We start from the raw sequence: 26,747 nt of genomic DNA on the forward strand, positions 1-26,747 counted from the left end.
CTGCTGATAGTGGCAGCTTTTGCAGCCAGCTGTCGTGAGCACAAATGTGCATTTCACGCAAACTGCTTTTTCAAAACATCAGCAAAAAAAACACACAGTTGTCAGTTATTTTTCTTCAAAAGAACAGGGATATGTGAACACAGCCAGAGGCAACAGAAAGTAAATCATAAATCTGTATTGTGAAGCACTACTGCCCATGTCACCAGCAGCCCGGGAAGGCTCAGCTAAAGTGACAGCTTCTGTTCCCGGATACAGGCGTGCAGTGTTTGGTGACTATTGGACGGCAGTATCTCCACAAACTGTTTGGTGTTTGACTACTATCTGCTAACGAGCTGTCACGGTACACATATGTATACTGGCAAAAAAGAAAAGCAGCGAGAAAGAAAGCAAGAGAGAGAGAGAGACTAGCAGACTTACGATCATTGTCGTGGACAATCTGAAAGTTTTTGACTGAGGCTTGGGTGACACGGCCGTGGAAGTTGAGCACATATGACTGGGTGTCGTCATTCCACACAGGAGCCTTGTTGTGGAGTTCAATTAGGTTGTCCAGTGAGTGGTTTTGCCACTTACTCAGAAGGCTCTCTTGCTCCTGCGGTACAGACATATGAAACACACAAAAATGCTGGAATGTAAGACACAAACCTAGGAGAACATGATGTTCATCTAGTTGTGACATGTTACTGAATGAAATACAGAGTAATATCTAATGAACTTTGGACAGAATGGAGGGATGCTTTCACATCACTAGGCAGGAGAGTTCTGTGTGATTACACAAAAGGCAAGACTCACAGTGTTGGGTCGGACAGGGACTCTCTCAAAGTTCATGTTCATCCCAGGGATGATCACGGTCATCTTACGGGGGCCTTTGAATCCAAGCACGTTGGTTTCCTGCCAAACAGAACAAGTGGCCATTTCATATAAATCTTGTGAACCAGAATAAAAACTTACGCTTGCCTCATTCTCTCTTGTCTCTTTGCTTTGTGTGTACACTCACGTAGCAGATGGCAGCCAGCTCCTGCCTTGTGTTACTCTCTTCTAGTAGCGCCCCAGGGTTCTTGCAAGGGTTTGTCCCGTTATCATACACCGTGAACTTGGTGCCCATCAGGTTAGACCTAAGACAGAACACACAACAGCAGTGGCGTGCTTGGAGAAATATTACTTAAAAAACAACAGATGGATACCACCTCCTGACCTGGGAGGGACATCGGGATGTATGGAAGGCTTAAAACAAATTGGAAAGGACTGAGCTGAATGTCAGTGTGACATTTTATGCACTCCAACTACATCAATAGGTAACATTTTGAGAGTCACACAAATTTCTTCCTTATTGCTGCATAAAGTTCAAAGAGGCAAAGGAGAGACCCTGGTGAGTGGGTTTACCTTAGTTTACCCATGAAGCTCTCTCCCTCGCGCGATAGATCAGTGGCATCCACTGAGATAAGGTAGTTGGATGTCTTGCTCTTTTTCCTCTTCCTTCCTGCCAGCAGAAATACCTAGAGAGAGAGAGAGAGAGAGAGAGAGAGAGAGAGAGAGAGAGAGAGAGAGAGAGAGAGAGAGAGAGATGGGTTTTAGTCATCATCATGGACAGCGTGTCAATGATGATGGAGGTGGTGTACAGTGCATCCGGAAAGTATTCACACCCCTTCACTTCCCCCACATTTTGTTATGTTACAGCCTTAGTCCAAAATGGATTAAATTCCTTTTTTTTTCTCATCAATCTACCCACAATACCCCATAATGACAAAGGGAAAAAGGTTTTGTAGAAATTTTTGCAAATTTATTAAAAATAAAAAACTGAAATATTGCATGTACATAAGTATTCACACCCTTTACTCAGTACTTGGTTGAGGCACCCTTGGCAGCGATTACAGCCTCAAGTCTTCTTGGGTATGAAGCTACAAGCTTGGCACACCTATATTTGGTGTATTTCTCCCATTATTCTCTGCAGATCCTCTCGAGCTCTGTAAGGTTAGATGGGGAGTGTCGCTGCACAGCTATTTTCAGGTCTTTCCAGAGATGTTCAATGGGGTTCAAGTCTGGGCTCTGGCTGGGCCACTCAAGGACATTCACAGACTTGTCCCAAAGCCACTCCTTCGTTGTCTTGGCTGTGTGCTTAGGGTCGTTGTCATGTTGAAAGGTAAACCTTCACCCCAGTCTGAGGTCCTGAGCACTCTGGAGCAGGTTTTCATCAAGGATCTCTCTGTACTATGCTCCATTCATCTTTCCCTCGATCCTGACTAGTCTCCCAGTTCCTGCCGCTGAAAAACATCCCCACACTATGATGCTGCCACCACCATGCTTCACTGTAGGGATGGTATTAGCAAGGTGATGAGAGGTGCCTGGTTTCCTCCAGACGTGACGTTTGGCATTCAGGCCAAAGAGTTAATCTTGGTTTCATCAGACCAGAGAATCTTGTTTCTCATGGTCTGAGAGTCCTTTAGGTGCTTTCTGGCAAACTCCAAGCGGGTTGTCATGTGCCTTTTACTGAGCAGAGGCTTCCGTCTGGCCACTCTACCATAAAGGCCTGATTGGTGGAGTGCTGCAGAGATGGTTGTCCTTCTGGAAGGTTCTCCCATCTCCGCAGAGGAACGCTGGAGCTCTGTCAGAGTGACCATCGGGTTCTTGGTCACCTCCCTGACCAAGGCCCTTCTCCCCCGATTGCTCAGTTTGGCTGGGCGGCCAGCTCTAGGAAGAGTCCTGGTGGATCCAAACTTCTTCCATTTACAAATGATGGAGACCACTGTGCTCTTCGGGACCTTCAAAGCAGTAGACATTTTTTTGTACCCTTCCCCAGATCTGTGCCTCGATACAATCCTGTCTCGGAGGTCCACAGACAATTCCTTTGACTTCATGGCTTGGTTTCTGCTCTGACATGCACTGTCAACAGTGGGACCTTATATAGACAGGTGTGTACCTTTCCAAATCATGTCCGATCAATTGAATTTACTACGGGTGGACTCCAATCAAGATGTAGAAACATTTCAAGGATGATCAGTGGAAATAGGATGAACCTGAGCTCAATTTTGAGTGTCATAGCAAAGGGTGTGAATACTTATGTACATGCAATATTTCAGTTTTTTATTTTTAATAAATTTGCAAAAATTTCTCCAAATCCTTTTTCACTTTGTCATTATGGGGTATTGTGTGTAGATTGATGAAAAAAAAGGAATTTAATCCATTTTGGAATAAGGCTGTAACATAACAAAATGTGGGGAAAGTGAAGGGGTGTGAATACTTTCCGGATGCACTGCATTGATGAGATGTAATTAATTTTTGTATTATTGATGCCGCAGGTTGTATTCTTCAAACTGGTTGCCAAGATTTCCGTTCCAAGTTCAATCTCATCACAGTCACAGTTTGATGCAGTGCTACAAAAGAGATGCTCTGGCACAACTTAAATCTTCAATAAGATGTTGGAACAGCTGGTGAGCTATCCAGTTTTAGTAGGTTGTTGTGTCAATAACGTTTTATTTTGAAAGGTACAAGGGCCGCAAACTGTTAAAGGTGGATTGATTTTTCCTGCAAGTTTACAACAACCTGAAGTGGGGCAAACAAGAAGAGACATCTATTATTATTTTTTGTTTAAACTGAGAAAAAAAGAGGTTTCAGACAAATGGCATTGCCTTTCAACCAAATCTCTAAGCTGGAAGTCCCCTCCGCTCACCCTCCTGCCGTCGTCTCTCTCCATATGCATGAAGTAGGTTGGGTAGAGTCCACGGTCCATGCCCTTTTTGTCTCGGGTGATGCGGCACTTGACCGTGACTCCGCGTGGAGCAGGACGCAAGACGAACTCCTCTAGGTTGTCCACGTCGATGAGTGAGCTCTCTGCCGTGGGTGACCCGGGCGTTACCAGCTCCTTGATAAAACCAAAAACACATTATTTGAGTGCATTTGCACAAATGATGCATTTGTTTGTTTCCTTTACAGTAGATGGATGTTGTGAGAAAGGTGTAGGTGTGAGCTATGAAAGTTCCATTGTGTTCATTAGTTTAAGCACCGAACTGGACTTGACACTGGATGCAGAGGCAGGCCGGGTGGTGTCCGCGTTAGGGGACAGGGAGCGCATCCGCTCTTCCACTGCAGTGTCTTCCTCATCTTCGCTGGCCTCGTCGTAGTTCATACTGCCAGAAAGACCTAGGTGAGGGACACACACAAAGAGGCATTACAGATATAGTTACCATGAGGCTTGGAGATTTGTGTTCCGGTGCAAGGGAGGGCTCTAATCCCAGAGATTCTATGCTCATGCCAACTCTGACTGAATTCCAAAGCCTTTCTTTGACTTTGTCTCTAGGAATTCTTTAAATTTAGACATAAAAGATTACCCTTCAGTGTAGAATTAAATCCTTAAGAGCTGATGCAATATCTCAGTAATGGTGGAGACCAGATATATTAAAAGGCAATTAAAATCCCCCTCTTTAATGTTCATTTTAAATATTTAGGGGGCTATTTCTTTTTCAAGGGCAAGACTGATTTTAGATCTATCTGAACAAAAAAAGATGAAGAAGGCGGTCACTTGGGGTCAAGTATGACTGTCCTCCCACTGGGTCCTCAGGTGGGCATAGAGGCCGATCCTGGAGCCACATAATGGGAGGACACCTGTGCGTGACAGCTTTTTACGTGGAGTGGCTGATGCTCCTGCAGCCACCACACAGTCCTTGGCAGGGGGTGGCCAGAGTCCAATGGCATGGAAAACCAAGACGATTGGGGACCACCCTCTGTTGCAGCCTTCATCAGCCTTCACTGCCGTTGTGACCTGGAGACATCTTCCGCCAATTCTGCCATTGAGGTCTTTGTTGGATTGCGCTTCACCTGGAACCTCCCCCTTGACATATCCACCTTGGGTGACCCTACCAGGAGCCAAGCTCCGGGTGGCATAGCTCTTAGGATCACTGGTACACGCAAGCTTCTCCACCACGGCAAAGTGGAGAAAAGTATCTATATAACTACAGTGCATCCGGAAAGTATTCACACCCCTTCACTTTTCTCACATTTTGTTATGTTACAGCCTTATTCCAAATTGGATTAAATTCATTTTTTTCTCATCAATCTACACACAATACCCCATAATGACAAAGCGAAAAAGGTTTTGGAGAAATTTTTGCAAATTTATTAAAAATAAAAAACTGAAATATTGCATGTACATAAGTATTCACACCCTTTGCTATGACAGCACAGGGGTCTCCATCATTCGTAAATGGAAGAAGTTTGGATCCACCAGGACTCTTTCTAGAGCTGGCTGCCCAGCCAAACTGAGCAATCGGGGGAGAAGGGCCTTGGTCAGGGAGGTGACCAAGATCCCGATGGTCACTCTGACAGAGCTCCAGCGTTCCTCTGTGGAGATGGGAGAACCTTCCAGAAGGACAACCATCTCTGCAGCACTCCACCAGTCAGGCCTTTATGGTAGAGTGGCCAGACGGAAGCCTCTGCTCAGTAAAAGGCACATGACAACCCGCTTGGAGTTTGGCAGAAAGCACCTAAAGGACTCTCAGACCATGAGAAACAAGATTCTCTGGTCTGATGAAACCAAGATTGAACTCTTTGGCCTGAATGCCAAACGTCATGTCTGGAGGAAACCAGGCACCTCTCATCACCTTGCTAATACCATCCCTACAGTGAAGCATGGTGGTGGCAGCATCATAGTGTGGGGATGTTTTTCAGCGGCAGGAACTGGGAGACTAGTCAGGATCGAGGGAAAGATGAATGGAGCATAATACAGAGAGATCCTTGATGAAAACCTGCTCCAGAGTGCTCAGGACCTCAGACTGGGGTGAAGGTTTACCTTTCAACACGACAACGACCCTAAGCACACAGCCAAGACAACGAAGGAGTGGCTTTGGGACAAGTCTGTGAATGTCCTCGAGTGGCCCAGCCAGAGCCCAGACTTGAACCCCATTGAACATCTCTGGAAACACCTGAAAATAGCTGTGCAGTGACGCTCCCCATCTAACCTTACAGAGCCCGAGAGGATCTGCAGAGAATAATGGGAGAAATAACCCAAATATAGCTGTGCCAAGCTTGTAGCTTCGTACCCAAGAAGACTTGAGGCTGTAATCGCTGCCAAGGGTGCCTCAACCAAGTACTGAGTAAAGGGTGTGAATACTTATATACATGCAATATTTCAGTTTTTTATCTTTAATAAATTTGCGAAAATTTCTACAAACCCTTTTTCGCTTTGTCATTATGGGGTATTGTGGGTAGATTGATGAGGAAAAAAAGGAATTTAATCCATTTTGGAATAAGGCTGTAACATAACAAAATGTGGGGGAAAGTGAAGGGGTGTGAATACTTTCCGGATGCACTGTATACTATAAAGTAACTATAAAAAGTAACTCACTATCGAAAAGTAAAACAGGATTACAGAAGATCACTCAATTAGATTACTCAACAACTCAAGTGAGTAAAAGGGCTGATTCATCCCCAGACTTCAACCAAGGCCCTTTCTGTCCCAACCATATGTATCTCTTCCCGTGTCTATTTCTAGGGCTTGCATCTGCAGATTTGTAGGGAGACGGCTCTGTGTAATCATGTAGTCATGCAGAGAGTGAAATAGGCAAGGCTGACTGAATCCAGTCTAGACAGCCCAAAACATCCCTATCTCTTCATTGTTCATTGGACATATCAGACAGGATGGGACTCCTGGCTGAAATAATGGATGATCTTTAATGAGCTAGCAAAAAAAAAAGACAGTACTTTCTCAGTATTGAAAGACTTGGGTCTACTTTTGTGTGTTTTTGTTATCAATATTCATGTCAAGCAGCCCTGAAAGTGATAATTTGTTGATTTAACATTACAATGTACAATTTGTGCACCTGGTAAAACTTATCTTTGACAACTATTCATCCACCCATCCATTATCTGAACCGCTTATCCTGCTCTTAGGGTCGCGGGGATGCTGGAGCCTATCCCAACTGTCACTGGAAGGCAGGTGGGGAGACATCCTGGAAAGGCTGCCAGGTCATCACACAGGGCCGACACAAACACACACCCACACACATTCATACCTAGAGACAATTTAGTACGACCAATTCACCTGACCTACATGTCTTTGGACTGTGGGAGGAAACCGGAGCCCCCGGAGGAAACCCACACAGACAAACTCCACACTGAGGATGACCCGGGATGAAACCCTTAACAATGTCCAAGTATGCGTCTTTTTTTTTTTTTTTTTTTTGCCACAGTTAAACTCAAGTGTGGGCAGCACAGTGGCGCAGTGGTTACCGCGGTCGCCTCACAGCAAGAAGGTCCTGGGTTCGAGCCCTGGGGATGACTATTCAAATGTGTCCTAATTCCATCTGAACACATTTCGCCATGGCAAACAAGGGTCATTTTCTCACCTCTAACCTCATTGGCCCCTTTTCCTTCATGCTCAGCATGAACCAGCGTTACATTGCAATCCTTCACACAGAGAGGATGAAAGAGCAGTGTCCCACACCACGGTGGCCAAGATGAATGATGAGACTGATATCATAGCCAAACACTATTTATGCATCGGTATTCACAAGAGTTGAACCCTTGAGATGTAGCAATGCTAATGCCAATGTAGCAACCGCCATTAAATTCAGATTTCAAATGTTAGCTTCTCTCCAACAGTGACTCCAGGGCCCTAATTAAAACAGTCAAACAAAGTTGTGTGGACCAGCAGCTTACTAAATCAGCCATCTGGAAATGTCATGGAGGACTAATAACAGGCTAAATAGCAACCTTTTCAACATGCAGGCTCCAAGCTGACAAAATCAAACTGAAAAGACACTCATCTGCAAGACAATTACCACAAAGCCCGTGGAGAGTTTTCAACATGTAATTTGGTCATCAGCCAAAAATACCAATTGTGATGGAATAGGGTTATCAAATATGAATGTTCCTAGAACTTCCTTCTAGTTCTGTTTCCTTGGTTTCCTTAGCAGAGAGGGAAAAGGGAAATATGTGAGGACAGGGAGCCAAAAATACCTGCTAAAACTCCTGAGGACATGTCCCTGTGCTAAACTGGGCCGCTGTTAACAATGAGGCCTTGCATTATTGAGTAGGAGAGTGACGTCTGATACCGTGGGGCAGTTATACCGTAGTCTAGGAAAAGATGAGACAACTAAAAATCCAAAAACCTTTATCTACCCAAGGGACAACTCGGAACTCCACTGAAAGCCTATGGATTTCATACCATCAACCTTTCTGTACGACAGAAAGAACCGGCCAATATCATGTCACGAATCAGTCACCAATTTAAAAGAGTATTTTAATTAAACAAATCCTCCAGAAACTTCAAAAATGTTTTTTGAAGTATTGGCTTAGGGCTCAGAGAGTGGGTGGCAGCCAATGTGATGATGCCATGGATAAGTGGTACAATATGGATGGAGCCTCGCCCTAATGATAAATGAACTAGGTCTGATAACAGCATTATCAATCTCACCCCCATCCACCTTCCTGCTGCAGCCAAATATCCCAGCCTCGTCTGGCAGAAAAACACTGCATATTTGATGACAACTGCTAATTTGGAGCTACGTGACAGGATTTTTCCACATGAACATAAAGTACACTTCATTTCAGCTGCGATGGTTGGATTTTTTCTATTTTTTTATTTTGAGATACTTTATTGATCCCTGTAGGGAAATTATGCATTGCATTTAACCCATCCTAGCTGTGTAGCTAGGAGCAGTGGGCAGCTGCCGTACAGCACCCGGGGACCAACTCCACTTCGTCTTGCCATGCCTTGCTCAGGGGCACAGACAGGAGTATTAACCCTAACATGCATGTCTTTTTGATGGTGGGGGAAACCGGAGCACCCGGAGAAAACCCACCGCAGACACGGGGAGAACATGCAAACTCCACACAGGACGACCTGGGACGACCCCCCAAGGTTGGACAACCCCGGGGTTTGAACCCAGGACCTTCTTGCTGTGAGGCGACAGCGCTAACCACTGCACCGCTGTGCTGCCCAGTGAATGAATGGATGAAGGTATATGTATGGTGAAACACATCAAAACAGCTGCAGCCACAAAAAAAAAGTAGCTAACAGAAGTCAAGATTTGGAGTTTTATTTGGAACGCTGCCACTTCCATGGTATTGTGCTCAAAATGTTAAACCAACAGGAGAATTATGCATGTGCACCTGCTCCAATCAATTAAGAATGATGGTTTCATGTTTATGGCAAGTATACGGGCGTTTTAATATAAGGGCTTTGAGAATGGACCCGGGTGCACCTGACCATACAGCTCAGTTCATTTGATTGGTATGAAAGCATTTTCCAAACTCGGGTACGAACCAAGCAAATCAGGTCCACATTAAAGCGTTATTTTAGAGTCCTCTTCATGTGAGCCGCAGTACAATCTGCCATTGATATGAATGCAATCTGGTCTAACTTGAGGAAGTGAACTGCAAGTATAGCAGAAAACATACATGTGATGTGTGTGGTTTTAAGGAAAACTATGTGGGGAGTTGTGTCCAGCAGAAGGTCTCATGATGAACACACCTTACAGATGTGTGAGAATGACCTGCAAGTAAACCAGCAAACACATTACTCATTACTGCCTATTTACATCTGCAGTATGAATGCACGCGAGGCCGAGTGTCATTGGCTCACATCATTTTGATTGTGGCACCAGATGAACCAAAGCATTGCCAAAAATGTGAAGCAATTACGTGTTTCCATTCTTGATGACAGCAGGTGCGTTCTCCTCCAAGGCTTGTTGTCTGCCGATGGTGGTAAACAGCTGCTGCTAGCTGATGATGAATGCATTATGCAAACATAATGGAGGGGGGCTCGGACTTCAGTTCAGAGTCATGCAAATGTACCCAAGTGCCCTTTAAACTCTTGAGTCCTCCAGGATTACACGTTCTTGTACAGTAGGTGGCGGTATGCACCTTAAAGTTGTTTGCGATCCGCCAGTAAACCGAGAGGACGAGGAGAAGCGTCCTCCCAAGATTTCACTGGCTTTTTTGGGGATTGTTGCGGCTTAAAATGCCTGATTTCGCAGCAGCCTTTCTAAATAAAATTTAAAACAATGCAATGCATGTTGTGATGTTTTTAGTCGTTATTTTACGATGAAATTGCGGGAGCAGGTGAGAACTGCAGAAATAGTTGCGATTGGGGGGGGGGGGTTTGTAAAAGTTTTGCCAGTCGATGATTTTCGTTTGTGTTCCGCCACAAGCTGCACGTGGTGCTAAACAGTTTACCTGTGGTGATGCACAGTGGAGAACAGATTCACCAGGGGCTGCTGCTCCTTTAAGGAGGACGTTCACACTTATGACGTAGCACGAGTTTAGAGTTTCCGAGGAGGTGGAACCAGCCTAGCCGTTAGCTTGTTGCAACGGGAGTTAGCGCTGTATCGGTGTTGTTTTGTGCGGCGAGTAAACGGAATTAACTCGGCTCGATCTCTCCGTTTCCTCATTCCTGCACCCCCCCCCATACCCCCGCTTTCACGCAGACCATCGGGGAACTGCCTACATGGTCTCTGACAGTAAGTTTAGTTGGTAAACGTGAGACGTTCGTGGCGCACACGTCTGACGCATGGCTCAGTGGTTTGCGCGGGGGACTGCTATGATTGGTGAAACTCGCGGGAAATTATGATGATTGGTCAAATTTGCGGAAAAGTTGCGGTGATGGGAGAAAATTGCAATTGCCATTCCCTTGGGAACAAGGGGCATAAGTTGACTCAACCCACATGTTGGCAAATGTAAAGACATACGAGTATAAATCCAATTTTGGACAACTATGTTTAACCATACTCAGTATAAAAAGGTATCATTAATTTATACAAGGGATGATGGAAGTCCGCTCGTTTTAACAATCTACTGGAAAAAACACTGCCCCCCCACACACACACACACAAAAGATAGAAGTGTTTTTTATATAAAACTTGGGGCTTGAAAGAAGTGTGGCAAACGAATAAAAACATCCACTTCTTTTTGAATTTCAAAACTGAAAAGGTTGGAGAGGGATAACAGTCATAACACAACGTTTCACCTGAAAGATGTGATTTTTGGCGGTTATAACATTCATCATCATCATCATCAGTTTTTTTAACCTATGGAGGTCGTAGGAGCACAGCTGATGCCTCAACAAGTCTCGGTTGAGTCATCACTGTGTTTCAGTAGGGGGAGTACCTGGTGGTCCCTATCTCCTCTCCAGGTATGGATGGCCGTTGGTTCACAGAGGAACTCATCCGCCTTTTGACAGGTTTTGTTTTTAGTCCTGCTGGGTGTCCACACACCCTCCTCACAACAACCCAAAGGTTGAAGTGGAGGTACTGGTTTAGTTGCTGATGACCTGACGGTTGCAGTTTAACATCATACCCAGGACCATAACATCATAACATTACTCATTATTTAACTTGATTCCTCCTTTACAAATTGCTTGTCTCATCAAAAAACGTGTCCCAAGCCTTGAGCTCAGGGGTTTCCAGGGACTCACCTCGTTTCTGTAACAGCTCATGAATGTCTGTCTTGGGCTCCAGCAGTGCCTCTGTGTCGCCATCCCTCTCCAGCTCCTCAGCAGCAGGGGATTGTGGCTGAGACGGTGGTTGGGATTGTGGCTGGGACTCACTCACTGACAGGATCTGAATTTTTGTACCCAGATCAGGGGCATCCGAGCCCAAAATAGCAGCAGGCCCGTCAATACCTACAGGCGTGAGAAAACAGTGGGTTCAAGCATTAGCTTGTTAGTTCCTCATTTAGTGCTAATGAGCTGGCACTGCATGTCTGAGTTGGTGAGCTCATTTGTGCTTTGGCTTGACCTGTCAGCCTGTCTGCTGAGGTGATACTCTGTATTTCCGAATCACAAACACTTTGTCATTTCATTTAATTTCATGCACTTGCTCAAACATCGTTTCCTCCAGCCCACAGCAGTGCAACACAAAGACAAAAACACATATCCAAAAACTACAAGAACACATATATCCAAACTAACACATACGTATATCCAAACTAGCACATAGATCTAAATAAATAAAAAAATCACTATCCAAGAGAGTGAACGCCAAGATGACTGTCAGAACTGCTGGTCTGCATGGGCTAGCAGTTAGCTTAGTCTGCCCCTCCTCCACGTCCTGTCAGACCGCTCTCAGTGTTTCCTCTTCAGGCGCAGCTCTGGTCAGGGCCGTGGTCCCTGGGCCTACAGGACGCAGCAAGAGGTTACACGCCTCGCTCAAGTGCACTTCAGCACACTTCGGGCGCAACTCCAGTCAGAGCTGTGGTCCTTGTGCCCACAGGACGCAACAGACCAGGCTCCCTCAGCTGATCCAACACTAGCTCTTCCAGCCAGAGAATTTCAGTACACCTCCCCACACTCCACACAATGACACTAAAAACACAGTCAAGGCTAGGCGAGGCCGCCGCCAAACCTCCCTTGATGTTATCGGAACTGCCGGTCTGCATGGGCTAACAGTTAGCTTATCCTGCCCCGCGTCCACGTCCTGTCAGACTGCCCTTGGTTTTGCCTCTTTGGGCACAGCTGCAAGCAGGGCCGTGGTCCCTGGGCCCACAGGACGCAGTAGACCAAGCTCTCCCAGCCGATCCAGCACCAGCTCTCCCAGCCATCAAACGAAGACAAACTTAGACGCAGACATGAACAAAGACACTGCATGGACAGTACTGGGTGAGGCCGCCGCAAACCTGAATTCGTGCCGCCATCTTCCCACACCTGTACTGGGTGAGGCCGCTGTGGATGTGAATTTGCGCTGCCATCTTCCCACACCAGAAGTGGAACTTTTGCTTACCAAAGGCATACCTGAGGTGTTAAGAGTTTCTTTTAAGTGTCTGGAATACATCAGGTGTGTTGCATTTAAAAGTGGTGCTCTCGCCACATGCCGAACCCTTTTCTTTTATGTCCTGACTTATTCTGTAGCACATGTTGTGTTGGGGGTTTATTTTTCCTTTTTATAAAGCAGCATTAGTGCCAACTATACGAAGACACTTTAAAGAAGGAGACAGTTTAAGGTGATCTTCTGCCACCATGCTATTGCCCTGAGTTACCCTGTATCTGTTCTTTTTCTTGCCTGAGAGACCAAGTCCTGTGATGTCTGAACTATCCTTGGAAAGCAACCATTGGCCTAAATGAGAAGACCTTTTCATGGGTCATCAACCTGACCTCAATTGTGTTCAGACCCTCTGCGTCTCTAAATGTAACTCATTCCACCTATGCAGAGTAAAGCCAGTCTACTGACCAATCATCTCTTGGCTTCTAGCTTTCATCAAACGTGTGCTGGTGTCTGACCAACTCCCCTCCTTATTGCTGTGGCTTCTCCTCCTCATCATCACCTTTGATACACTGCCTGCACTGAGCACACACTGATTTCAACTGCCTTGGGATTTCAGCAATTAATTCAAGGGCCTCACTTAAACAGAGAACGAATATTGTGAACTAGAAACAATAGGTGGAACACGGTGTTAATGTGTCTCTGGGGCTGTTTACACCTGGTATTAACATGTGTCTTGGGTGATCCAATCACAAGTGGACAGCTCTAAGTACGTCAGTTTACATTGGCATTAGAATGCATCTCCATGTGCATCTCGAGTGACCACTTGTGATCGGATCTCATTTCCGCACTCTATATACAAATAAACTCATCACTGTGGTAGGGGGTGTGGCTTAGCCTCAGTTGCAAGCGGAGAGAGGGAGCATGGCTCGCGGGTGAGCAGATGCGATAGGGAGGCCTATTAGTGGTCAGCCTCAGATGTGTCAAACTAACAACCTGTCCCTTATATATCGCAGTGAAGCTGGGTCCTGGGTGAAACAGAGCTGAAGGGAGCCAGAGAAAAGGGGAGCCACACACTCTGAAAGGAGAAGCGAAGAAATGGCTCTGGCACCAGAATGCACCGGCCCGTGCGAGTGAATGAATGAAAGGAATTATTAAATAAAGCCTGCGTTAATTGCCTAAAACTGTTCGCCTTCATCTCGAATCCTCCCCGTTGTATAGACCTGTCACAATCACGTAAATAAACAAGTAAAAAAAACCACGTAAATATGTAGTACAGAAATGTGAGGAGAGGAGTTGAAGCAACAGCATTTAACAAAATGAGGCATCCTTGTGCACTCATTTTAACACGCCATCAATTAGTATGACGTATTTCATATCTCTAACGTATTACTGTCAAATTATTCTACCAAGTCATGTTGTCATACAAAATTTGAGGTGCTCTGAAAGAAATAAAATAAATCATCCCATTACTGCACTTCTTTTTCTGTTATTACCATTCCACATTGTTGTGAAGCACAACAGGTTTTTTTTAAGTGCAGTGTAAATAAACATTATTATGATGATGCTTCTCTTGGATCGCCACCTTATCATGGTGGAGAAGCTTGGGTGTACCAATGATCCCAAGAGCTATGCCATCCGGAGCTTGGCTCCTAGTAGAGTCACCCAAGGCTGATTGGTCAAGGGGGAGGTTCCAGATGAAGCATGATCCAACAAAGAACTCAACAGCAGAATTGGCGGAAGATGTCTCCAGGTCACAACGGCAGTGAAGGTGGATGAAGGCTGCAACAGAGGGTGGTCCCCAATCGTCTTGGTTCTCCATGCTTTTGGACTCTGGCCACCCCCTGCCAAGGACTGTGTGGTGGCTGCAGGCACATCAGCCACTCCAAATAAAAAGCTGTCATGCGCAGGCATCCTCCCATTATGCAGCTCTAGGATCAGTCTCTACACCCACCTGAGGACCCAGAGGGACCCAGATAGTCCATGGGCCAGAGCCCAAAATTTACTATTTCGGTACACTCAAGGTGGCAAAACTTACTTATAATTTTTGAAAGGATCCATGTCTGTAGATGATATTTTGGTATGATAACCATTCCTGAGTGGCAGCTGTATCACAGTTATCAGCTCATGAAGTTAACCACCCGCTAAACTAAATTGCATTTTAGACGCTGGTGCATATCCTGGTTTAGCCTCATGGTCAGGACATTTTTCAATGTTCTATAATATTGTCTTTGGTATCATTTTAAAGGGGACCTTCTTAGCTTTCATTCAAGCCCTGTTGTGGATATTTCTCACAAATATAGAGGTCACTTGAGCTCTTCAACCCGTCAATAACACACATCTTTCTGCAATGTTCGCCTAAACTATATACTTTGTTTTAGCCCTGTGGCATCTAGGAATATCAGGGACACAAAACACAAAAACTGGAATACTCACAGGACTGTAAAGATTCAGGAAATGTATAATATACCCATACTATTTCATTGTGTGAGGTGATTGTGAACCTTAAATTAGAAGGGCATTATTACTAAGAAACTTACTAGACCAAAGCCAGTTAGTCCATGGGTCAGACCAGATATCGATATCACCCAAGGTGACACAACTTCACTGGTGCCATTTTATTTGGTACACTAACAGAAGTAAAATAATACATGATAACCTTTCCAAATGAGCAGCTGTTTCATTTTTCTTTCAGGAAACCTGTTTCTGTGCCTCTCACGATTGTGTATTTGCCCAGATTTTTACAAATATAGCATTTCAACACCCCTGGTACTGATTAGCCTAGCTTAAACTCTGGGACAGTTCTTAGTTGGCCAACAACCAAGGATAACCAGTACTGTGTACTTCCATTCATTGTGCTAAGCTAGGCTAACGTGCAGCCAGATAGCTTTCTACTAAACACATATAGAGGAAACTGGTATCTATCTTCTTTTCTCACTCTGGAGAAGATTGTAAGCTAATTTCCCATAATGTTAGCATGTTCTTTTAATGTATATGTTAATATGATTAGTTAAAGTGGCTACGAGGAACTTTCATCTTGTGTTGATTTTAGCGGCCTCATGTGGACAAAATACAGCTGTTGCATAGCAACTAGGTAATGTATCTATTTGTGGCTATGTAAGATAAATAATGGTAATATGATGCTGGTGAAGCAAAGTAAACTTTGTTTTAGTAGTGTTCATACACCTAAGTTACATGTATTTGTTTGTATGTGGCAGGTGAAAACTGACTGAATATGGCCACTGGTGAACAAGCAAGTTTTTACCCAATACCAAAGCGCCCACGGGTGGAGTGCATTATCCACTGTTCTGATGATACAGATAAGCTGGTTTCACTACAAAGTGTCGACTCATGGAGAACTCTGCTCAGGGCAGCTCAGATACGAAATCATGCACCAGTTTTGAAACTGGCAAAAGACATTCCTGAGGGACAGATTCCAGCAATCTACTACCACAGAAAGTGTCGCAGTATCTTCACTATGAAGCAAATTCTTGATGGCCTCCTTGCAAAAGAAAAGAAAAGTTGTGTCTCTGCTGAAGAGAAACAATCTAAGAGAGTAGCTCGACATGCTCCAAGTACATCTAGGACTTATGATGCAGAGTGCATATTTTGTCAGAAAAACAGCAAATATTCCAAGAGACAGCATATGAGAGAAGTACTGGTGCAGTGTCGAGAACTGCGAGCTGATGCAAAGATCAGGAGTGCAGCCACAAAGAAAAGGGACAGCAGAATCCTTGCCATTGTGAGTAGAGACCTTGTAGCAGCTGAAGGGCACTAACACAGGTCATGCTATAGACTTTACACCAAAGAAGAGGTTTCCAAAGGAGAGGTTGCCAGCAATGAAGATGATGATGCTGCAGCCCAGTATGAAGCTGCTGTGAATAAGGCATACAATGAGCTGTTCCTCTTCATCAGGATGGAGCTTTTTGGCAATCCTCAAGTGATGACAATGACTGATCTCTCTTCTAGACTGGTAGCTTCAATGAACTCCCAAGGCATTGCCCAAGTCAAGGAATCAACCAAGAAGCACATAAGGCGAAACCTGGAGAGTGAGTTTGCTGGAGCCTTGCAGATATTCCCTGATGAGAAAGGAAAATTCCTCCTCTATCCCGATAACTTGTCCATGAGGGAACTTGCCAAAGAAAATCAGTCTCTCAAAGGGGAGCTGCAGACCCTGAAAAGTGTCAGTGCACAAGATGTTATAGCCAAAGCAGCCATCAAATTGAGAGCAGACATTAAAAGTCAAGATGTTCCTCAAACCTGGCCGCCTGAAGTCAAACCAGAAGCAGAATGTCCTACCATTCCAGAGTCGCTCATTATCTTCCTGTACTCTCTACTCACAGGCTCAAATGATCCTGATCATGCATCCCAGAGAGTGCAGTGCCTTCTGCAGTCATTTGGCCATGACATAGTATATGCAGTGACATGTGGAAATACCAAGCCTTCCAAGCACATTGTTCTGCCATTCAGTGTCAAATCGTTGACAGGAAATGTAGAGTTGATAAACATCCTCAACCGACTTGGTCACAGTGTGTCCTATTCACAGATGGAAGAGATCAACACTGCCCTGTGTCTCCAGAAACTCTCATCATCAGGGAGTGGCATTGCCCTTCCAGCTAACATCCATCCTGGCATATTCACAACTTTAGCCGGGGACAATATCGACCGTCTTGAAGAAACTGTCAGTGGTGAGGGAACATCTCACAGAGTCAATGGGATTGCTGTGCAAGCAAAGCCAGTCAACCCACTTCCTGTCCAACCCATGCCCACTGTTCCCAAAACAAAGAAGAGAAGCATTGATGGACCCCCACCAATGTTACCAACTTACAATGCTGGACAACGGGTAGGGCCACCACAAAGCAAAAAGTCAGATGCCGATACTGCAGCCAATACTAAGCTTGCCAGAGAGAAAAACCTTCTTTGGGTCCTAGCACACATGTCACAACAAGAAGAACAGTCAGTCAGCAGCTGGACAGGCTTCAACATCCTGACTCGAGGAGAGATGACGGTCATCCCCGACAATATAGGCTATCTGCCTACCATCAATGCTCCAGCGACACAAATGTCTACTGTCAACGAGGTGCTTAACCAGTCACTGAGCATCATGCAGTGCTTAGGCCTGAGGAAGATTGTCTGTGTCTTTGACCAAGCCCTGTATGCGAAGGCTGTCGAGATCACATGGAAACACCATGACAAGTTCCATGATATCATCGTTAGGCTTGGGGTATTCCACACCATCTGCACACTGCTGGCAATAATAGGAAAGCGTTTCCAAGATGCTGGACTCAAAGACCTCTGCATTGAGTCTGGCATGATTGCAGAAGGCTCAATTGCTGGTGTTATGGATGGCCGCAAGTACAACAGGGCAGTGCGACTACACAAGCTCCTGTATGAGGCTCTCATGCGACTGACCTTGAATGGCTTCCTGTCCTGGTTGGAAGAAACTCACAGGAATGACATGGTTCACCTGAATGAGGCACTGAAGACCATTGACAGCCTTGGGAAAGAAGTCTCACAACATGCTTTGAAGGAGGTCCTCGAGAACAGCTCTTGTACACGCATCATGGATCTATTTGAAGTCTACCGTGAGTTCCTTAGAGGTGGAAACGGCAGCCTCTCGAACTTCTGGATGTCCTATTTGGACATGGTTGAAATCTTGTTGGGGCTCATCCGAGCATCCAGAGAGGGAGACTGGATGCTACACTTGGCTAGCATTCGAGCAATGATCCCATGGTGCTTTGCTTATGACAGGATGAATTATGCACGCTACCTCCCCTACTACTACGCCCAGATGTCTGAGCTGCCCATCACACACCCAGATGTGTACACAGAATTCATGGAAGGAGGCTTCTCAGTCCAACTGGGCTCCACCAATCCCTTTGGCCGAATCCCTGTTGACCAAGCTATAGAAGAAACGGTGAACAAAGACACCCAAACAGCTGGAGGGACAAAGGGATTCAGCTTGAAGCCAGGAGCTGTGACCAAATATTATCTCACAGCTGAGTATAGAAGCATGTACCTCAGACAGCTGAGAGACCTGACAGGTCAAGGCAGGTGCAAATGGTCTCATCCAGATCTACAGAGTCCAAGGATCAAGAGAGATGAAGCAGATGTCCAGTCTCTCATGGACCTTATGGAGAATAACTGGCTCAATCCTATGTCCCCTGATGAGATTGATTTGGTTAGCCTCTCCACTGGCAACATGGCTCCACCTGATGTGACCATAGATCTCTTGAGAGCTCTTGAGAAAGGAGAAGAGGCCTACCAAGCATTCCAGCAAACAAGGTTAGATGCAGACCCACCACCTGTGAAATTCCACGACAAGATGACCAAGCAAAGTCTGAAAACATTCTCCAATGTCAGCACAAAACAAGCTCATGGAAAGAAAGCACAGGATGTGGTTCTGAAGGCAGATAGAAACCTTTTCAGTCACATGATCCTGGTGGCTGAAAGCAGGAAGGTGAATCTGAAGGATGTCCTTGCCTACCCATTGGGCCCACTACCATGGGCACTGGCAAATGCTGATGGGTCCTTACGAAAAACAAACAAGGCTGCACTTGCCAGAGAGCTTGAAAAGAATGTATCTCCTGCAGAAGACATCCCAATCCCATCTACTTCCATCATTGATGGGATGAGCCTGGTCCAAAAAATGAATGACAACAACAAAACCTTTGCACAGGTGGCAGAGTCAGCCTTGACCCAGGTCCTCCATGAGGGAGCACAGAGTGGGAGGATTGATGTTGTTTTTGATGTCTATCACCAGACTTCGATCAAAGATGCTGAACGACTGAACCGGGGTGGAGACATCACTCTCCAGTACAAGAATCTTGCAGGGGGACACCACGTCCAGCAGTGGAGAAAATTTCTGTGCAGTTCCTCCAACAAGACCAGTCTCATCAAGTTTCTGGTGGAAGAGTGGAAACTCCCACGATACAGAGCTATGCTGCATGGCAAGGTGTTGTACATGACCTGTGAGGAAACCTGCTACAAGTTGACAGAAGATGGGTGTGAGGAAGCAGCAGAACTGCACTCCACACATGAAGAAGCTGACACCCGTCTGCTCCTGCATGCATTGCATGCAGCAAATGCGGGCTCAAAGTCAGTTATCATCACAGCTGAGGACACTGATGTCATGGTGCTTTGTCTTGGCTTCCAGAAGGACATCACCTGTCCCATCTACCAGAAGTGTGGGACTCAGAACCGCCCACGGTTTGTCGACATCACCAAACTGGCAAGTTCACTTGGAGACAGCATCTGTGACAGCCTAATTGGCTTACATGCCTTCACAGGCTGCGACACTGTCAGTGCATTCGCTGGTCGAGGGAAGCTGAATGCCCTGAAGATAGTGAGAAAGCACACTTCCTGCCAAGAGACTTTTAGTCAACTGGGACAGACATGGAATGTGAGTGATGAGCTGTTCCAGAAAATTGAGCAGTTCACCTGTGGGATGTATGTTGCTAATAGCAGCACTGCTGAGGTGAACAAACTGCGTTACCAGCTCTTCTGCACCAAAAGGGGAGAGGTTGAGTCCAGCCAGCTGCCACCATGTAGAGACTGTCTCTTTATGCATGTTCAACGAGCCAACTATCAGGCAGCAATATGGAAGTGCTGTCTGCAGGCTAACCCTGTGGTGCCAAGCCCTACTGAGTATGGATGGACAGACGATGAAGGCAAGCTGGCCATTTACTGGATGCGCTCCCCACCTGCACCAGATGTGGTCTTGGAAATGCTAACATGCAAGTGTGTGCATTCATGCAAAATGCCAAGCTGCATGTGCCTGTCAAATGGACTTCCATGCACAGACATGTGCAGGTTACAGACCTGCAGTAACCAAAAACAGCAGGATGGTCCAGAACTGGACTTTGAACTTGGGGAGTCAGATGATGAGAGAAACGAGCAGTTTGATGAATGACAGTGTGATGATTCTGATGGTATTACTGTGGTAGTAGTCTATTGATGCACAGGATGTTGATTCTGGACTTGGTTACCCAGAGCTTGATAACAATAATGTAACCATATTCACATATACCCATTACCCTACCCATTACCATTACATATACCCACTGATGATATGGGATTACATGTATCATTGACTAAGTATATGTAAATGTCAATGTTGTTTAAAATATTAAAATAGTTCATTACCTAACTATGGTATTCCTTTTTATCATGTATTTTGATTGTGTATTTAAACAAATGTATAGAGACCAGTTTGTGACCTAACTGGCTTTGGTCTAGTTCTCATTTAAGGCTCACAATCACCTCACACAATGAAATAGTATGGGTATATTATACATTTCCTGAATCTTTACAGTCCTGTGAGTATTCCAGTTTTTGTGTTTTGTGTCCCTGATATTCCTAGATGCCACAGGGCTAAAACAAAGTATATAGTTTAGGCGAACATTGCAGAAAGATGTGTGTTATTGACGGGTTGAAGAGCTCAAGTGACCTCTATATTTGTGAGAAATATCCACAACAGGGCTTGAATGAAAGCTAAGAAGGTCCCCTTTAAAATGATACCAGAGACAATATTATAGAACATTGAAAAATGTCCTGACCATGAGGCTAAACCAGGATATGCACCAGCGTCTAAAATGCAATTTAGTTTAGCGGGTGGTTAACTTCATGAGCTGATAACTGTGATACAGCTGCCACTCAGGAATGGTTATCATACCAAAATATCATTTACAGACATGGATCCTTTCAAAAATTATAAGTAAGTTTTGCCACCTTGAGTGTACCGAAATATCGTCTGGCCCATGGACTAAGAGGGAGGACAGTCATACTCAACCCCGAGTGACTGCCGATGATTATTATGATGACGTAGATCTGTATGAAAGCCTTCAGACCCCTGACCTTATATACTGCGTTTACAAAATAGTCTATTGTGGATAAACAGTTTCCCATTATTACAAGGCATGGACGCAACAACTGCATGTCGCGCCAGTTAGAGACAAATAATCTGATGAAGAAAATTAACTGAGTGAATTAGGAGCGTCAAGCTCCGATTGTTTGCTTTCTTCCATTTTGTGCTCCAAATACACAGCAAAAGTTCGAACTCGTTCTTAAAACTTGTTATGTGGGAAAATGTAAATGTCTGAACACTTGAGTTTGTAATTCTCAACCTGCCTCAACGTGATCGGGTCAAGCTCTGTCAGTTCAGGCTCAGATTACTTAATTATTCCAGCGGGCCTAAGAGGGTTGGGTTCAGTGCTGCGGTACACAAATGAACTTGAACCTGAAGTTAAACTTGAATGTGCAAGTGGGTGGGGGCTCTTCCACAGTTGTGGGTCTGATGTGTGTCCCAAATCACAGATGAGGTTGAAAAAAAAAAAAAAAACTAAACCCAGAGGAGGGTTTGGTGACCGCCTAATCAACTGATGTCTTCTGCCTATGCAGCCTACACAGCGGATGTCAGTTGACTAGGCAGTCCTTCAATGCAGCCTGGGACACACGGGCGTTTACACTTCAATTGTCATGTGGAGAAATGCATCCCAGGCCACCTCAAAATGTGTCCTGAGCAATCGTATCTCAAGACACGTTGAGTGCATTCACACCTGTACTAAGAGCTCTCCACTTGTGATCGGATCACCCATGATGCATATAAATGCCAGATTTAAACAGCCTCTTCCTCACCATCCATGATGAAGTCACTGGCCATACTGAGGCGGGTCTCCACCAATGGGGCCTGATCCTCACTGCGCCTGGGCATAGGTCGCCGCGGCCGGGCTTCTGGGTTGGGCTGCACCATTAAAGGCTCCTGCCGCTTCCTACGCTGCTTCTGCTCAAGAAGAGCCCTCTGTGGAACGGGGGTGTGGGGTGTGGGAGGTACGACAAAAGTAAGGAGACTCAATCAATGCCGTGCACAGAAAAGCATAACAAAAAACAGGTTATAGACCATCAGTTGTCACAAAAAGGTTGGTAACTACTACTACAAATATTGCAATCCACCATCAAAGCAAATGGTTGGCTGGAGTTTAGGAATGAGAAGACAGAAAATAACAGTTACAGTTCAATTTATCATTGCACATATGTAGCAAAAATCCATCCATTCATTTTCTGAACCGCTTATCCTGCTCTCAGGGTTGCGGGGATGCTGGAGCCTATCCCAGCAGTCATTGGGTGGCAGGCAGGGAGACACCCTGGACAGGCCGCCAGACTATCACACAGGGCCCACACCCACACACACACACTCATATCTAGGGACAATTTAGTATGGCTGATTCACCTGACCTACATGTCTTTGGACTGTGGGAGGAAACCGGTGCCCCCGGAGGACACCCGTGCAGACAAGGGGAGAACATGCGAACTCTACACACAGAATGACCTGGGATGACCCCCAAGGTTAGACTACCCCGGGGCTTGAACACGGGACCTTCTTGCTGTGAGGCAGCCGCGCTAACCACTGCGCCACCGTGCCGCCTGCAGAAAAAACGATGATCCAATTTTTCTAACTATTGTGTCACAAATTAGTCCTGGTGTCAGGAAACAAACTATTTTATTGCACATTTCCAATCTGGCCTATCTGTTCTTTGTCACTGTACTTGTCACTATGCTACCTTTTTCCAAAAAAAAAAAAAAAAACACTTTGTGTTGGGATTCTCTCTTTCCCACCTGTTACCGCCTACTTCTTCTGTTTTGGTCACATGGGTGCAAATTGCACACCAAAAGGGGAGTGATTGGTTAGGCATAATGGAAGTCCTACATTTCACACAAAAGAACTTGCAGATGCATTACAAATATAAAAATGTCAATATTGACAAATTATGTCATTATTAATTGTTCGTGCAATCTTTATTGTGTAGGCCTAATTCAATTCTCATTTCTTACCAGCCATTCTATGAGACTTACAGCCGTGCGACCAGAGCAATCCTGTGTAATTCAAATTACTCCATGTATTTGTGCTATTCCAAAAAAAAAACCTGTTGCTCAACCTTTCCCTCCCTCCCTCCCTCCTGTGCTGTGGAAGAACTGGCAGAGGACATGATGGCCTCTTGAAGTTCCAGATGGCCTCTGCACAGTGAAACAACCATTGAGACCTGGACAATTCATTTAACCACACAATGGCGTGTTTTATAACCACCTAGGTCTAGAAAGAAAGGTCTACAGCCCATCTACTGCACAGCAGAAATTTTTTTTTTTTTTTTTTTTGTGTGTGTGTGTGTGTGTGTGTGTGTGTGTGTGTGTGTGTGTGTGTGTGTGTGTGTGTGTGTGTGTGTGTGTGTGCTTTTCCATAATACAAAAAGCAAGTGAACCTTTGAAATATCCTTAACAGAGAATGTTTTATTCAAATAATAACTGCAATGACAAAGTGCCATGCTGCACTGACAACACAGACACGCAGGTAATAGTTTGCATATACTGAATGAGACATACTACAGAAGAAAAAAGGGCATCTATTCAGAGATAAAAAACAATCTCAAACCGTTGAGCAAAGCCATCATAAAAGGCTATAATCAGGCCAGGGTCTGAATAACTTCAATGGGTCTATTGAGCAGTTCACAGCTGTTCGCAAGGACATTGTGAGACTCTCGTTTGGTGTCATGCCGTAAGCCTGTTTCATGGCAGAAGTCTCAGCAGCATTTGGGGATTCAGGACAGTTACGAGCGAGCGCTCACATCGGCAGTGCACAGCTTCGCTCTCGGATCCATCACAAACACAACAAGGGTGAATGCAGGAGACGTCACGCCGCTAGGTGTTTTCTTCAACAGGTAATTATGCAGCGAGTTGGATGCCACACAGTATAGCCACACCGTGATGAGGCCTTGCCGGGGAATAAATATTCAGCATTTCATGGTCATGTTCAGTCACATGGGCCCCAAGCCCTTGTTGTCTCTCCGGTCAAAACGGGGTGAATTATGTAAGCGCGTTAATTAGTGCGCCGCAACAAGTGCTGTTCGGTGGTAATGCTGTGTAGCGAGCTGGAAAGGGGACCAGGAAGACTTGTCTCATATTTGCCAGTGCAAAAAAAAAAAGCTTTCATAACTCATCAGTCATTGTTGCCGATAATGAGAAAACCATTGTACACTCATATGGTACATACACACACACATGCACACAGATGCACAAACTGACCCAGTGGACTACAACCACAACAGCATCTGCACAGATACATTTGTGAAACATTTAAAGTACACATTGGGCATTTAGTTGATGTTCTGATCCAAATCAATCTGCACTGTGCTGCAGGATGGGGCTCCATCCTCAAGATTATAAAACATTATATTGTATTCAGGAACACAGTGGTTATGTGGAATTGGAATAAGAAGTCCCCGCATGGTCCTTTTTTTCCTTCTTGAGCCTTGGGGGGGGGGGGTTCCTACATGTTTTTTTGTTCGTGTGTCTTGTATACCTGTTCCAAAAAACTTGAAAATCGGAAAATAAAGTTTAAAAAAAAACAGTAAAGAACACAACAGTCAAAGCCATAGCTCCTTGAAAATAAACTAAAAAGTATTTCTGACTGAGAAATTATGAGAAATTGAGAAGTGGAGGATATAACAGGGGCAAGAACTAGCTTTTTTTAAGGGACAGAAGGGAGATCAAGGAATAAATTAACACCGACACATGCGGCAGGTCTGGAGCGTTATCGTTACGGCATAAATTTGTTAGCATTTCAAAAGACTTGGCTGAAATAAGACCAGGATTTGCATGCTGCTCTCTTTTGTGGCTATAAATAAAATCAACAAATGAATAAAAGATCAGATAGGATTTTTTATCATGACCGCCGTTAGTGTTAACATGTGGAGTGAATTCAGACACGATGCCAAACTTCAGGATCCACATCAAAGCGTGGCCAAGGACAAATATCCAGGACGGCCTTCATGGTAAAAGAGATATTGGTTTATAATTTAGGCCTACAGACGAGGCGGCTTCTCCCGACGAACCACATCTGACCAGTGTGTTTGTCTCTACTGCTGAAGTGTGAGCTCAGAGTACTATTTTAAGATGTCCCATTGTAAAATTCCACTCTTTGTTAAAAGACCGGGCAGTTTCGGACCAGGATGTGACTACATTCAGTCTTTTATGCTTCTTCCTGTTTAAAGCCAGACATGTGGGTTTTCAGAAGCAGGAAAAAAAGGTGTCTAATGTTAATAACACAAGAATGTTTAAGAGACAGTCACACATGGATGTCCTCGCCAAAAGGGACATGGTAACAATGTCATGAAATGGACTGTCTATGAGGAGAGGGGCTCAGCATACACACAGATGTTACAGAAACAAGCAAGCACATAATACATCCTAATATCTGAGTATAATATATACGGAATACAATATATACTGAATATCTGAGTGTGTGTGTGTATATATATATATATATTCATACATATATATGAGATATCTGAATATAATATATATATGAGATATCTGAATATTATATATATATATATATATATATATATGAGATATCTGAATAGCTGAGTATAATATATATATACACATATCTGAATATCTGAGTATGATATACATATATATATATGAGATAAGTGAATATCTGAGTATGATATATATATGAGATATCTGAATATCAGGGGTGTCTAGAAAGACAGCACAACTCCAGCTCAAAATGTCTGACAGAAAAACAGAGACAGAATGACGAGCAGATAGACAGAAAGATAGATAGACAGTCCGTCACCTGTATCACACCCACAAACTGTAACCACCTGCACAGATCTAAAATAAATACAATCCGCCACAAAAAATACCGGACAAAAGAAACACAAGACATCACTAACCCGTTCTATTGACATCCTGAGCGGAGAGGAGGACCACAGTACTCCAGTTTCTCTATAGAGCAAACATTGTGTGCTCCAGTTCCCACAAGGCTCGACAAATCTAAACACGCCGCCGCTGAGCCGCTCTTCTGTTGGGCTTCTTTCTTTCTTTTTTTTCTTTCTTGGTCTCCTTGTCCCTCTACTCCGGCTCACGGATCAATAAAACCAACAGCCTCTCTGCAATATGCGGTCCTCCGCCAGAAAAGGAGCCCGACTCGCTGCCAAAGATTGAGTGACAGTGTGAGCAGGAGCACACACACATCAGTGCCTGTGTGTGTGTGTGTGTGTG

General features: G+C 44.8%; 1 protein-coding gene across 4 annotated transcripts in view; it reads right to left on the reverse strand.

Moving 5' to 3' along the window:
* tulp3 (TUB like protein 3) overlaps positions 1 to 26,747 on the reverse strand; it is a 49,155-nt gene that overhangs the window by 3,433 nt on the left and 18,975 nt on the right. For 2 of the 4 annotated variants that reach the window (XM_056276275.1, XM_056276276.1), the window contains exons 4-11: positions 22,323 to 22,485; positions 11,405 to 11,611; positions 3,998 to 4,134; positions 3,665 to 3,856; positions 1,381 to 1,493; positions 995 to 1,112; positions 790 to 888; positions 418 to 589 (exon numbers count right to left, since the gene is read on the reverse strand). In XM_056276275.1, coding sequence (XP_056132250.1) covers positions 418 to 589; positions 790 to 888; positions 995 to 1,112; positions 1,381 to 1,493; positions 3,665 to 3,856; positions 3,998 to 4,134; positions 11,405 to 11,611; positions 22,323 to 22,485 — 1,201 coding nt within the window. Of the gene's footprint in view, positions 1 to 417; positions 590 to 789; positions 889 to 994; positions 1,113 to 1,380; positions 1,494 to 3,664; positions 3,857 to 3,997; positions 4,135 to 11,404; positions 11,612 to 22,322; positions 22,486 to 26,419; positions 26,673 to 26,747 lie in introns of those variants that run through there. The other 2 variants (XM_056276278.1, XM_056276277.1) reach the window with 2 other exon arrangements.

Source organism: Lampris incognitus, chromosome 3, assembly GCF_029633865.1.
Source record: "Lampris incognitus isolate fLamInc1 chromosome 3, fLamInc1.hap2, whole genome shotgun sequence".
In the NCBI taxonomy this organism is placed as follows: domain Eukaryota; kingdom Metazoa; phylum Chordata; class Actinopteri; order Lampriformes; family Lampridae; genus Lampris; species Lampris incognitus.